General features: G+C 39.3%; 1 protein-coding gene across 1 annotated transcript in view; it reads right to left on the reverse strand.

Annotated features, from left to right (window-relative positions):
- The window catches only part of piezo2a (piezo-type mechanosensitive ion channel component 2a), a gene marked incomplete at its 3' end in the record, with an annotated part of 196,524 nt that overhangs the window by 20,870 nt on the left and 160,095 nt on the right, over positions 1-15,559 (reverse strand). The window contains exons 38-46 of the mRNA XM_079601115.1: positions 13,170-13,442; positions 11,964-12,222; positions 9,713-9,895; positions 8,420-8,594; positions 6,247-6,364; positions 3,364-3,511; positions 2,978-3,192; positions 2,733-2,891; positions 987-1,134 (exon numbers count right to left, since the gene is read on the reverse strand). Of these exons, the coding sequence (XP_079457241.1) occupies positions 987-1,134; positions 2,733-2,891; positions 2,978-3,192; positions 3,364-3,511; positions 6,247-6,364; positions 8,420-8,594; positions 9,713-9,895; positions 11,964-12,222; positions 13,170-13,442 (1,678 nt within the window). The remainder of the gene's footprint in view (positions 1-986; positions 1,135-2,732; positions 2,892-2,977; positions 3,193-3,363; positions 3,512-6,246; positions 6,365-8,419; positions 8,595-9,712; positions 9,896-11,963; positions 12,223-13,169; positions 13,443-15,559) is intronic.

The raw sequence follows: 15,559 nt of genomic DNA on the forward strand, positions 1-15,559 counted from the left end.
GAATACATACAAATGTCATTTACGTCTTTTAGTTTGTCAAGAGATTTAAAGCGTAGTTTCTGAAGAGTGCGCATGTGTGAACGAGCTCTAGTGTAAGAACGAGTCTATGAGTGAATCTGGAAATAAAGCAACAAAACTGAGAAAAATGAGAATTAGTCCTCAGATGCCATGTCTGTAATTGATCCTTCGCAGGGAGCTTGATTGACAGGTGGTCTGACCAATCATACTTCGCCATCCGCCATTTTGTCGGACAAAGCGGTCGGGAGAGTTAGTAGATTAACATGGAGGATTTGAACTTGAGAAGCGGAGTGTACTGACGTCTTTCCGCGGTTAAAACAACATTCCTTCTGATGTTCATTCATGTTTATTTGATGCTATAAATGAACTAGAAGGAAGAGATGATCGGTTCACGAGCGGCTTTAAGTGAGGCAACACAGCGATCTGTCACACACATTAAAGAGACACACAACACTATTTGTTTACATTTCTTTTAAAAAATGACCAAATTTGAAAGGTGAGACTTTGTTTAATATGTTTAATATCAAAAGTAACCGAAAAGTAAGCTGGTCTGTGTCTGTCAGTGTGTGTCAGTGTCCTCTCTGCTCCACGATGTGTTTTTCACTGCGTGAGAACATGGTGTGTGTGAGAGCGGCGTAGCTTGTCGGACATAGCGACAGTAACTAAGGGGGACGGGTCTTTGCCAACGGTCAATTGATAACAAAACATCTAGCGTTGATTCGATTTTAAAGAGCTTCATTAAAAGAAGTTATTACTCCACCACGTGCGTGACATCAGACAACATTGAACGAGCAATATGTGACAGTACGGTTTCGGGAAGCAGTCGTGACTATAGTTGAGTTCTTCAACGCTGTATCGTACTACAGTAGTGAAGCAGCGAGCTACAGCGCTGTGAGGAACACACTCCTGAATGACTGAGCTGTGCTGAGGGACAGATCTCTGCATTCCCCGTGGGAAAGAGCTCTCACCTTCTCCGACTCTCTCCAGCACTTGAGCACAAAGATGTGAGCGTAGATGTCCTCCACACAGATCCAGCTGGACAGGCTGAGCGTGGTGTCGGTCCAGACCCAGTCCATCACCGCACGCAGCTCCGTCAGGAACGGCACCAAGCGGAAGCTGAGCGAGCAGACACCGCATACGCAATCAGCTCTTCTCACACACACATGCACTTCACCATCATGAACACAACTGGATATTCTCTGTGCGTTACAGAGATGATTTGATGATGCTTTTAGAGATGATTTGAATCCTAACCGTGGTATAATCACTGTAACGCATGGCCTTATTTGGCCTATGTACTTCATAATTATGTTTAAAAATGTGAACAAAACTAGATATTTTTGGCATAAAGTAATGGACAGAGGCTGCGTGTTACTGTAATTTTAGGATGATGCTTTTAGAGATGATATGAATCCTAACCGTGGTAAAATCACTGTAACGCATGGCCTTATTTGGCTTATGTACTTCAAAATTATGTCTAAAAATGTGAACAAAACTAGATATTTTTGGCATAAAGTAATGGACAGTGTTACAGTAATTTTAGGATGATTCTTTTAGAGATAAAATGAATCCTAACCGTGGTATAATCACTGTAATGCATGGCCTTATTTGGCCTATGTACATGTACTTCATAATTATGTCTAAAAATGTGAACAAAACTAGATATTTTTTGGCATAAAGTAATAAGAGGCTGTGTGTCACAGGGATTTCATGATGATGCTTGGTAGAGATATGAATCCTAACCGTGGTATAATCACTGTAACGCATGGCCTTATTAGGGCTGACTTTTATGAACAGTGACACCAGCAATATAAAAATAAAAAGTTCAATACATTTATTTTAACAACAAATAAAAACAATATAGTTAATTCACCTCGCTATAGACTTAGGTCAGTGAGGCTGTTCAATGTTTCTGAAAGAGTCTCTTCTCCTCATCAAAGCAAATTTTTTAAATCAAATATACAGTAAAAAGTGAAATATTATTCCAATGTAAATCATCAGTTTTCTATGTGAATATCTAGTAAAGTGTAATTTATTCCTGTGATCAAAGCTAAATTTTCAGCATCATTACTCCAGTCTTCAGTGTCACATGATCCTTCAGAAATCAGTGTAATATGATGATCTGATGATCAAGACACATTTCTTTCATTTCTGTGATACATTTGATTTTTCAGGATTCTTTGATGAATAGAAAGTTCATAAAAACAGTATTTCTCCTAAATAGAAACTTTTGTAACATTAATAATGTCTTTACTTCACTTTTGATCAATTTAATGCATCATTGCTAAATAAAAGTATTGTTTTCTTAAGCTTTTTAACAGTAGTGTATACAGTATATAATAACATTATTATATTTTAGGCACATTATTGACATCTATGGAAGCTTGTTTCCACCAGGGAATAAAAACATAAAGGTAATTGGGAATTTTTAGCCACTAAAAAATTGACTTTTTTAACAATTGTGTTTATATTTCACAATTCAAAAAAAAAAAGGCATAATTACAAGATACTCTATAACTTTTTTTCTTTCAATTGCATTTTTTTTGTATAAAAAAAGTGTTCATACTCCAAAATTCTGAGTTCAGGAATAAACTTTTTATGTTTTATTCTGTGGCAGAAGCAAGCTTTCATAGACACGCCGCTCTGAGTGACAGAAATGGACAGAATGTATTTGTCTGACTGTATTCTGATGTACTGTGAGTTTAGCTTCTCACCCCTGGAAGAGGAAGAGATTGACGTAGTTGTAGCTCTTGGTCAGGAAGTTTCCCAGTACGCGAGTGGGATAACCACAGCGGATCTGATACGCCGACAGACCGAAGTAGATGCACTTCACAAAGTACCAGAGCTGGGCCACCGTGTTCTGACTGAAACGCCTGGGGAATAAACACACGTCAGATCACCTCCAGCTTCTCAAACGCCATCATCACGGCAGGATGTAATTGGCTGTAGAGCGCCAGACCTGTCAGTGACGCCCGGGAGAATGAAGAACATCCAGAAGTGGATCCCGAAGACCAGGATGACCTGAAAGATGACCTTCCCCATCACGGTCTTCCTCAGATACAGCGCTCGGTCCACCACCATGGTGCCGAACTGGATCAGAACCATCACCAGAAACGCCTCGGGAACCTGGTCTTCTGACAGGGAGGAAGTGATGTCAGCGGCAGCAGAGTGTTTCTGTGGAGGAAGAGATCTCACTTCAGCTTAGGTACATTTGTAGTGTTTAAAGGAATAATTAATCCTAAAATTAACTATCCGATCTGAGAAAACGCATGAAGTGGCCAGGTGTAAACGCCCCTAACAGGATTACTCTCATGACACATGGAGAGCCAGTGAAGCTCTACAAACCCCGAAGGCCCAGAACCCGAACACGATGATGATGAAGTCGACCGTGTCGGCCAGGAACATGAGCACGTAGACGTCCGTCACAGCGCTGTACTCCGGGTGGATCAGGTTATAGAAGAACTGGCGGATGGGAATGTAGATATCCAGAATCCTGAAACACAAACACACAGATTGCAGTTAAAACAATGATGTGCAGTGTTGCGGGTAGTGACTCATTACAAGTAACTTGAGTTATGTAATCAGATTACTTTTTCAAGTAACTAGTAAAGTAACGGATTACATTTCAAATTTACATCAAAATATCTGAGTTCCTTTTTCAAATAAGAAACACAAGTTACTTTGTTTTCCCATTTATTGACTGACAGCTCTCTTGTCCCAAGTTTTGTGGTTTATTGAGACAAATGGAATTGCAGAGGCGTTGTGTGTGTGTGTGTGTGTGTGTGTGTGTGTGTGTGTGTGTGTGTAAACATGATGGTTATTGTAGTTCTAGACTAAATGTGTGTGTGCATTTTCTCATCTCACTTGCAATTTTTTCCCCCAATATTCCTCAAAATGAATAAAAATCAGTGAAATGCAGAATCAGAAAACTATTCAAACTCTAATAACTAAATATAAATAAAACATACATTTTTATGCATTTAATCTCACTTTATTGACCAATGTACTTGCTTCTGACCTTCGATGATGCAGTTAAACCAGAAGCAAAAATGACAATAGATTTATTTTAGTTTTTATTGGTAAAGTAAGTGTTAAACTTCCTCCTCTGCATCTATTCTTCAGTTAACAGCAGAAAGGTTGCTTGAGCCTCGACTGTACACGCGTGAATCTGCATTTCTGAATCTGAGGATTATTATTTAACTTTTGGTGAAAAATTTGGCTAAAAATACAACTTTATTACTATATTACTGCTATAAAAAAACAAGCCGGGTGAAAAAAAGTAACGCAAAAGTAACGTAACGGATTACTTTTCTAAAAAAGTAACGAAATATTGCAATACTTTTCAAAGTAACATTCCCCAACACTGTTGATATGATTGAAGAGACGCCAACTCCTCGAAGACTTCCGTCTACAGGCACCATTTTTCTAAATGTCATAATCATTGGTTAAGAAACAAGTAATCATTACTTCAATGAGCTCATTGTTTCTGCTTTAAATTATTACATTTTTCACTAAAGCCCCATTCACACAGCACTTTGAACCCGGCAAATTGCCGGCAAATTGCCGGAACGCCTTCTGTGTGAACGCAAACACGACCCGGGTTTAATGCCGGGATCGATGCCGGGTTGGGGACCTAGTAACATTGCCGTGTTCAGACCCGGAACGCGCGCTGTGTGAACAAAAGCCAGGACAAATGCCGTAAGGGGTGTGTCGTAGTGATGATGCACGAGCCTTCGCAATGTGGTAGTTATCGTGCGACTCTGTTACTCTGTTAGAAGAAAGTTTGGGTTCGTCATCGATACAAGAAAGAACGAAAAGATGTCTGCAAACTGGACTGAAGCAGAGACCCGAGAGCTCCTTGCAATCCGCGCCGAAGCTGAGATCGTTCGTTCGCCACCTTATAGGGATGTTCGCCGTGACGTCACGACGCGCTCTGGTTGGCAGAAGAAAAGTAATGACCGCTTAAAGCGCAGCGCAAACACAGAAAAAAAATGGTTGTATCGTGCTTTGTGATCCGCTGTGTTAACAGGTTCGATAAGAGTTAACCCCAAGAGCTTCTACCGCGTACCTAAACAGCCTGAATCAAGAAAAAAAGCTTTGAATTTCTGCAATTAGGCGTCTATACCCAGCGGAAAACAATGGGAGCCAGCGGACCACGATCGCGTCAGCTACCTACATTTTGCGTTTAAAATTAAAACTAATTTTGTAAATAAATGTTACTAGTAGGTTCTATCGCATTGATGGGTTATTAATGAATGAATAACTGTACAAAATACCGCGGAAGACGTGTTTGTTTACATAACTTTTTGTGCATGCTGTGACTGAGCAATGGAAGTATAATAACACTGACATACCCTTATAAATTAATGGCAAATTATTGTATTTTCATTCATACATTTTACTTATATGTTAACCAATGTTATATATCAGAGGTAAGATAATTTTGATTCAAAATATAGCCCATGGATAAATTACACCTGTATTTTTACTCTAGTTGTAACATATTTACCAGTTATCCTTAGTTACAACAAGTAATATTCGTAATTATTACTTAATTTATAGGCATCTAAAGATTTGTACGCCTTCATCGACTCTCTGGTAAACATAGATGGCGTGTCGATGAGATACAGATAGATGTTGCCGAATGTCAAATCTGGCCATGTGTCCGGGCTTTTGCTCCAATTCTCACTCAGGTGATATTGATCAGGCAGAGAACATGAACCCTGGTTATATAAAAGCTTAACCTTATATCTCTTTTTTGGTTCTTCGGATAAATAATTAGCATATGCTGACAAAACACAGGTAGACTGCTGCGAGTCTGCGACATGTTTTGGTTCTTTCTGCCAACCAGTTCGCGACCACGCCCATATCGTGACGTCACATTTGACTCCGGCGAACATCCCTATACGTCACATCATAACGTCACGCGTCTATCCGGGACATACCCGGGTTGTGTGTGAACGCGCTCTCTGATTCCGGCAAATCACTGGCAGTGTGAATGAACAATTTTCAAACGAACCCGGGTCAAATCCCGGGTCACTTTATCCGTGTATTTTCCGGAATCTCTGTGTGAAAGGGGCTTAACTGTGATTTTGTAAATGTACATTTCTGAAATGCAGTTTCCTCTGATGACAGATCACTCTAAACTGTAATATGAAATGATGTGTATTGTGAAAAGCGCTGTAGAAATAAACATGAAGTGAATATGATCGTGTAATGATGTCTTACGTTTTGACAGTGAAGCGCTTGGCTTTGATGAGCTGTTCTCTGAGCTTGTACAGAACGAGCTCCTTACGACTTTTCTGCTGAGCGCTCAGTGAGCGACACACACTCTCAGCCCTGCTGCCTGCGGACACACACACACACACACACACACACACACACACACACACACACACACACACACACACACACACACACACACACACACACACAGTCATTTCAATAGGAATCCATGCAATCTGGAATTTTGCATCAGTCTTCTATAAACACCTGCTATAATGTGGGACCATTTTTTAAATATATAATGATTTTACATCATGATTTTTCATTCAGTTAAGACTGATTGATTCAAGAAACTGATTGATCGAAGGATTCATTGATCTGAGCATCAGTGATTTGAGAATAAAGTTCATCTCTGAGAAAAATGAAGCCCGTAATACTCAAAATAGTTTGTTTGTGCACATGAACGTGTGTGTGTGTGTGTGTGTGTGTGTGTGTGTGTGTGTGTGTGTGTGTGTGTGTGTGTGTGTGTGTGTGTGTGTGTGTGTGCGGAATGCACATGAACATGATGAACACACTCCTGAACACTAGTTTGTGTCTCTGATTTTGACTCCATTCATTTTCATTGGACGGCCTACGATCAATCAGTTTAAAAAATAAGTACAAAACCTGTCCTAATTTAAAGAAAACAAGTTGACAAAAAGATTGAATCCAATATTTGGTGATAAAATAACATAAGTGATTTATAAGCTATTTTTTGTAGGCTGGCCATTTCTGACCGTGAACATCACAAGTGCAACTTTGTGCCATTTTGCACAAAATAAAAAGCATTTAAAAAATAAATTAGCTGGTTAAACATTAAAGCACACGAGTGTAATAAACAGTGCATTTTTGTTCATATTTTATGTAAAATTTACTAAATGATCCACAAATTAAAAAAAAATCACTCAAAAACTGAGGCTATGTTTACACGGAAACGATCTGAAGAGAAAACGCAAAAGTGGCATTGTGTTATCACTTTTTATTCTGCGTTTAGACGAGCGTTATGAGGGGAAATCTGCGTGCATATGGTGACGCAAAAGTGTGTGAGATTGGATGTAGTGTGCACTCCAGGCGGCTAGGTGGCGATGTGGAGCACTGAAAGTGAAAGAGACACTGACACAGTTCTTCATGTTTAATACAGTAAAGCCGCTGCTTTAACCCTCGCTGCTCTTCACGTGTCGCTCAGAATTATATATTTTTTTTGTCAATTAAATTAATGCTATATTTTAGTTTGATCCGATCCGAAAGGCACATCCGATCATTTTTTTTTAAGTTTTCACCCGCGAGCGTTCTCGTGTAAACAGAGCCTGAGGTATGTACTGTAAGCTCAGATAAATAAGGCATACGATCAATCCATTTCAAAAAGAAATATAAAACTGGTCCTAATTGAAAGAAATCAAGCTGACAAAAGGATTGAATCCAATATTTGGCAATGATTATAAGATTTAAAAGCAAGTTTGTAGCCGGTCTTTTTTGACCGAGAACATCACAAGTGTTACAATGTGGGAAAAAACACCTAAAAAAATATCTCAGTAGTAGTTTATTAATGTGAGCACTGTTGTTTTGTTTTTAGCCATTGTTTAAGTCGAAAAACACTTCTACACTGTTGACAGATGGCCTTTTTAGCCTGTGAAATGCTGTGAAAGAGTGTGTGTGTGTGTGTGTGTGTGTGTGTGTGTGTGTGTGTGTGTGTACCTGCTCTGGAGCGGGCCGAGCGCTGGGAGACGCTGGAGTTCTGCCGCCGCACAGAAGAGTGTGTGTGTGTGTGTGTGTGTGTGTGTGTGTGTGTGTGTGTGTGTGTGTGTGTGTGTGTGTGTGTGTGTGTACCTGCTCTGGAGCGGGCCGAGCGCTGGGAGACGCTGGAGCTCTGCCGCCGCACAGAAGAGTGTGTGTGTGTGTGTGTGTGTGTGTGTGTGTGTGTGTGTGTGTGTGTGTGTGTGTGTGTACCTGCTCTGGAGCGGGCCGAGCGCTGGGAGACGCTGGAGTTCTGCCGCCGCACAGAAGAGTGTGTGTGTGTGTGTGTGTGTGTGTGTACCTGCTCTGGAGCGGGCCGAGCGCTGGGAGACGCTGGAGCTCTGCCGCCGCACAGAAGAGTGTGTGTGTGTGTGTGTGTGTGTGTGTGTGTGTGTGTGTGTACCTGCTCTGGAGCGGGCCGAGCGCTGGGAGACGCTGGAGTTCTGCCGCCGCACAGAAGAGTGTGTGTGGGAGTGTGTTCTGGACGCCGGCGAGACCTTCTCTTCACTGTCCGAGTCCTGCGCGAGTGACGTCTGAGCACAGGGCCGGCGCTGCTCTTCATCCCACAGGCCATAGCACTGAGGAAGAAGACCAGCGAATCAACAGCGCTCTGCGCAAATACACTTCACTCTTTCCCCGGATTACTGTCTGTCTGTGTTTTCACCGATATACGGTATTACACATCTCCCGATAGAGCAGAGAATCTCCAGATCAACACGAACAAGCAGCAGAAACAAGCGATACAAGCATTACTTTAGCATGTTGAAGTCTTTTAAAAAGAAAACGCTGTGATTTTCTCAAGTTTCTGTTCAAAATATATACCGTTTTTTTTTTTTTTAAACCCACATTCAAGTGTTGATAAAAAAAGAATGCATGAAAGTGGAATAAAACGGGTTATTTTGTTGAAAAGCAGAGGCTCTGTTCTTTCTTTAGCTACATTGCATGTTCAGATATTCATACAAAACATGTTCTGGGAGCCGTTCAATTGCTGTGAAAGAAACTAAAAAAAAAAAATAGTTATTGATCAATAATATTTGGTGAGATACACAAAATCACATTTTATGCTTAAGACACATTAAGACACATCTGATCTGAACTTCATGATCGCTCTGTAATGCAGACATAAGTTTGGTCTCAATTAATGTTGACAGCTAAAAAATAAAAGATGAAAAAAGCTATAGTTTAAATGACCTGTAAAGCAAATGCACTGGACTAAATTGTTCTATTTGATACAAAATATATATTTTTACTAAATAATTTGGATTCCAAATTTGAAACACGGCTTGTTATAGACTTTATAACAATTTCAAAGTTGAGATCACAAAAATGTAGGTTCCTATGAGATTTAATTTACCAAAAATTTTAAATGTAATTGTGTTCTCCCACCGCAAATTAATACATTTATGTCACAATATCACTTATATCACATAATTGCGGAACCTTGAGTCTCAGACCATTCCAACAATATGTTTTTTTTGTCACGATTAGAAAACATTTAGATTAATATTTTGTAACACGACACGCCCACTAGGGGGCGGAGCCTGTTAAAGGCGTTCAATGGAATATCCAATTTCAAAACAGTTTTCCAGGATGAATTTTCAATGTTTAAACTTTCAAATGATACCAAAGTTATGATGATCACTAAAATATTTCATAGGACAAAAGTGTTAATACGTGATTAATAGGCCATTCTAACCTTGAGAATGGAGCGGTGGAAGAAGAGCGCGAGGAGCTGGACCAGGTCGTAGTGGACGTACCCCTCTTTCTTCTCCACACCGATGATGTTGGGCGGGTGGAACGGTTTGGACTTGTCCCGCTCTATGGTTTGGTTAAATGGGAAGAAGCCAAACTGGAAGAAGTATTTTATCACTATGGTGACCTGTGTGTAAAAAGATAGAGCAAGATAGAGGAACAGGACATTAAAAACGACACGCTGACCATGATCTCGACTGCTCTCTGAGGTCGACTAACAGCAGATGGAGATCATCAATCATCAATCGGCTTATAATCCTCCCGGATGTCAATGTTGAATTTTCTGTCGAATTTAAACCACTGAATTTGTGGAAGCGAATTTGTAAAGTGAAATAAAATGCATGTTGAATATTATAGGTTGTATTTTTAAACAGAATGAATATTTTGGAAGTGAAATCTGAAAGGTGAATATGGATTATTGGATTTTTAAAAATGAAAATGTGCGTGAAATGTTCTGAATTGAATTATTGACAGCTTAAATATTGAATTTCAGCCCATAAAAATGCATGCCCTAAAAATACAATTCATTAAAATGCTAGCACGGTTAATGCAATGCATATATTTTTTTTCAATTAGTGCAATTCAACAGGCTTTTGTGTTTTAAAAACATTTGGCATTATTTGACTTCCATACTCTTAGACATATTATTAAGATTAAAGGCTCACTATGCAGGATTTTCAGCTACTGCTTGTAAACACAGCAATCAAACTTGGCCCCGCCCAACATAAGCCACACCCCTCCCCCCTGATTGGATAGAGTTACACACTCAGGAAACTACCTGCCGGATGATGAGTGATTAGCTATTTTGCAAATATTGTGTTATCATGCAAAAATAGCATTTGTTGAGTATATGAACAGAACAAACAGAGCGAGATTTGCCATCTTCAGTCTAGCTTGCTAATAATTACGTGTCATAAAAATGTAACTGCAATGCCTCGAGTTACAGATAGCAGTCGATAAGGCAATAGCAACATTAGCATATTGTTTTTGTGCCGAGACACGATCAACATAGCAGAGCTTCAGACAAGCACAGCAATTCAAGAAGAAAATAAGACATTTTTAACAAACACCAGCACACACTTCTAGTGGACCATAAGTAATGATTGTGAGTCTACGGAAATCCTGCACAGTGAACCTTTAACCACTACAGGTCATATGTAGGTGCAGTAAAACTAAACCCTCTGGTGCTCTCGGCCATTTCTGGCAGAAAAAAAATGACATTTTGTTTTTAGAGTTTTTTTACTTCATCGGAATGGTACGAAACTTGGTAAAGGTTTTGACACTTGCTATGTGAACACACACACACATACACACACACACACACACACACACAGACACACACACACACACACACACACACACACACACAGACACACACACACACACACACACACACACACACACACACACATTAAATAATGGACATTAGTCAAAAATGAGCTCATTGGAAATGAATAGGAGAGTTTCCTCTAGTGGAAGCGTTCGGTACTGCAGCCGAACACAATCTCACTGAAAGCTCATTTTTTGAGATATCAACCTCACATTTGGAGCACAACTTGTTTAGATTTATGGCTTTGATTTTCTTGCCATTTTAGAGTAACATGTAAACATGTTTTTGCAAATATTTATTTCATATAAAAATTGAAAATAGCATTTTTGTGCAGTTTTTATAACAATTGTGTGACTTTTTTTAAGTTAACTTTTTAAAACTTTTTTCACTAATAATAATCTGACAATAAACTGACAATAATCTACCATATGTCATCTTTAAAAAGAGATCAAACTTCAGTCTGTCACTCTAAAGCATTCAAGATTTATCACAGTTTAAGTTGGACATTAAATGTTCAGGTCTACGCTCAAAAAGTGAATAAATGGATTACAAATACAGCGTAAATATAATTTAGTACCATAAAATCCCCTGAAAATACAAAATATGAAATAAAAAGCATTATCAAAATAAAATATAATACATTAATTTAATTGAAAAAACAACTTTTCAGTCATTTTTGACCGACACACAAAGAGTGTGAATACTCACGAATCAACTTATTTTTGTTAATAGAACATTTGGAACAATAAGGTTCCTTTTGCTAACATTAGTTGAAATGAACGAACACTGAAATATACTTCTCAAGCGTTTATTAGTCCTAGTTAATGTTAGGTTTAACATCCGCTGATAACCACAGGTGTCGTACCTCCGTGTAGACGATGGCCGTCATCCAGAAGCGCTTGCTGGGCCGGGGGACCGACAGCATGGCCCACAGGAAGATGAGGATGGGCAGCACCAGCGTGGCCACCGACGCCGAGATCATGTGGTTGAGGACGATGACCAGGTAGCACACCATCTCGGAGCGCGCCACCAGCGTGTTGTAGAGAGCGTAGAGCAGCTGGAGCACCTGCGGCTGAGACCTGTAGAAGTGCTCAGACTCCTCCAGCTGCTCGTCATAGAACATCCTGACGGACAGGTCCAGAACACAGCATCTTTATGCACATGCACGTGTGTGTATCTATATATACAAAATAATTATACACAGCACACACACATATCATGTAAACACACACTTTTATTTTGGATGCAATTAATCGTTGCCCAGCACTAATTAAAAAAAAAAAATATCTATAATTTTATCTTTTCAATGAAAGTCTAAAAGGCTTTTGAACAGTTCCACTGTTATTGGCCAGATTTTTATTTTAATGGAAAGAAATGTATACTTTTGTTTATCAAGGACGCATTAAATAGATCAGAAGTGACAGTAAAGACATTTATAATGTTACAAAAGATTTTTCTTAGAATAAATGCTGTTCTTTTGAACTTTCTATTCATCAAAGAATGAATCAAATGTATGACGGTTTCCATAAAAATATGAGCTGTTTTCAACACTGATGATAATCATAAATGTGTCTTGATCATCATATTACACTGATTTCTGGAGGATCATGTGACACTGAAGACTGGAGTAATAATGATGAAAATTCAGCTTTGATCACAGGAATAAATTACACTTTACTATATTCACATAGAAAACTGATGATTTACATTATAATAATATTTCACTGTTTTACTGTATTTTTGTAAATAAAATTTACATAAAATAATTATTCAAATACATAAAAAATTATCTTTATTATTATTTTTAAATCCTACAGAAGCCAAACAGTAGTGTGTCATACTGAAATGGAAAGGTATAGTTTATATTGTGTCGCTCACACACACACACACACACACACACACACACACACACACACACACACACACACACACACACACACACACACACACACACACAGTTGGTTCAGGGGCCGGTTGCATAAGCCGCTTAGACTAGTCTTACACGCTAGTCATCAATTTATTTCTTTAAGACTGTTCATAACTTTTAGTCAGGTCACCTGACGCGGCTCACCTGCTCTTCAGAAGCTCATTGGCTGTCAGCTGATGGCTCATGGACAGCAGAGACTGACTCTCGTCGGGTGTGCGGATGCGAATCCTCCTGCCGTCAGCGTCAGCGTCAGCGTCCAGACCCGTGGCTTTACTGTACGAGGGAGGGATATCGGCCCGGTCCCAGTCCGGAGAACTGGCCCAGTGTGTGTGTGGAGGCTCTCGCTCGCTCGCGGGCTCCTCGGCGGTGTCGCTGGTGCCCTGGCGCGAGTACAGATCTGTGCACTGCGAGTGCTCGCTAACACACACCAGAGACACACACACGTCAGTCTGTGGAATAACCTCATAACTTCGGTTAAAAATGCTTCATCTCTACAAAGTTTTAAAGGGATAGTTCACTCAAAAGTGAAAATTAGCCCATAATTTACTCACCCCGAAGTCATCCTAAGGTGTACCGTATTTTCCGGACTATAAGTCGCACTTTTTTCATAGTTTGGCTGGTCCTGCGACTTATAGTCAGGTGCGACTTATATATCAAAATTAATTCATACTGACTGAGATGAACCAAGAGAAAACATTACCGTCTACAGCCACGAGAGGGCGCTCTAGTTGATAAATAAATACATTTCTAAATAAATGCGACTTATAGTCCAGTGCGACTTATATATGTTTTTTTACTCTTCATGAGGTATTTTTGACTGATGCGACTTATAGTCCGGAAAATACGGTATATGACATTGGATAGATGCGCTTGTATGGACTTCAAAAAATTGCCCATTCACTGCCATTATAAAGCTTGGAAGAGCCAGGAGGACATTGTTTAATATAACTCAGATTGTGTTCGTCTGAAAGAAGAGTCATATACACCTAGGATGGCTTCAGGGTGAGGAAATCATGGGCTAATTTTAATTTTGGGAGAACTATCCCTTTAAGTATTTACATCAGATGGAAAAGCCAAGATGCACATGCAATCTTAAAATGCGCCTAAAAAACATGTGCTCAATGATATGAAGATTTATTTGTTTATTATCCGATATGACGACATGCCATAAACCCGATGGAAACACATTTACCAAATAAATCCCTCGATGTGCAACAGTGACGCTAAAAAAACATGTTTTATCAATCGCTTCCAGCCAGGTATAGTGTGTTCTTCTGCTTTGCTGTATTTGTACTGTCTCAGATTTATGTTGTATTGTACAGCACTTTGTGTCAACCTTGAGTTGTGATGAAAGTGCTTAATAAATAAAGAAAAAGAAAAGAAAGAAGGTCAGTGAGAAGCAGTGTGATGCACGCCATCAACCACAAGAGGGAGGAGTCGCATCACTTTACCCAGAAGTCTGTGAAAAAGTGGCCCCGTTTTATATTATGAGTCTTCATCTGCTATGTATTAATCATTTGATTCAATGCACTTATTGTGAACTTCTACACTGGACTTATATTAAAACATATAGGTTACACTTTATTTTAAGGTGTCATTGTTACAGTGTAATTATACATTGGTAACACTCTACATTACGGTTCATTAGTTAACATAAGTTAATGTATTAACTAACCATGAGCAATACATTTGTTACAGTTTTTTATTAATCTTTGTTAATGTTAGTTAATAAAAAAATCCAGCTGTTCATTGTGTTCATGTTAGTTCACAGTGCATTAACTAATGTTAACAAACACAACCTTTGATTATAATAACGTATTAGTAAATGTTGAAATTAATATTAACTAAGATTAGTAAATGTTGTAGAAGTATTGTTCAATCTTAGTTCATGTTAACTAATGAACCTTATTGTAAAGTGTTACTGAGTAATATTAATTAACTTCATGTACTCACTGTAGGGTTAGGGTTTGGTTGAGGGTTAGTTGCATGTGATTATGCATAATTTACTGTTATTACACACACACACTTGACACACACACACACACACACACACACACACACACACACACACACACACACACACACACACACACACACACACACACACACACACACACACAGTTTTTCATTTCTATCCTTGTGAGGACATTCCATAGGCGTAATGGTTTTTATACTGTACAAACTGTATATTCTATCCCCTTACACTGCCCCTATCCCTAAACCTACCCATCACACACACACACACACACACACACACACTGCCCCTATCCCTAAACCTGCCCATCACAGGAGACATTCTGCATTTTTACATTTTCAAAAATATATAATTTAGTATGTTTATTAACCCGTTCCCCTCATGGGGACCGCTGGCTGGTCCCCACAATGGAGGTGATCTCAGGTTTTACTATCCTTGTGGGGACATTATGGTTCCCACAATGCATAATAAACCAAGCCACACACACACACACACACACAAACACTTGACACACACACACACACACTTGACACACACACACACACACACAAACACTTGA

Source organism: Phoxinus phoxinus (assembly GCF_949152265.1).
Source record: "Phoxinus phoxinus genome assembly, chromosome: 24".
NCBI lineage: Eukaryota > Metazoa > Chordata > Actinopteri > Cypriniformes > Leuciscidae > Phoxinus > Phoxinus phoxinus.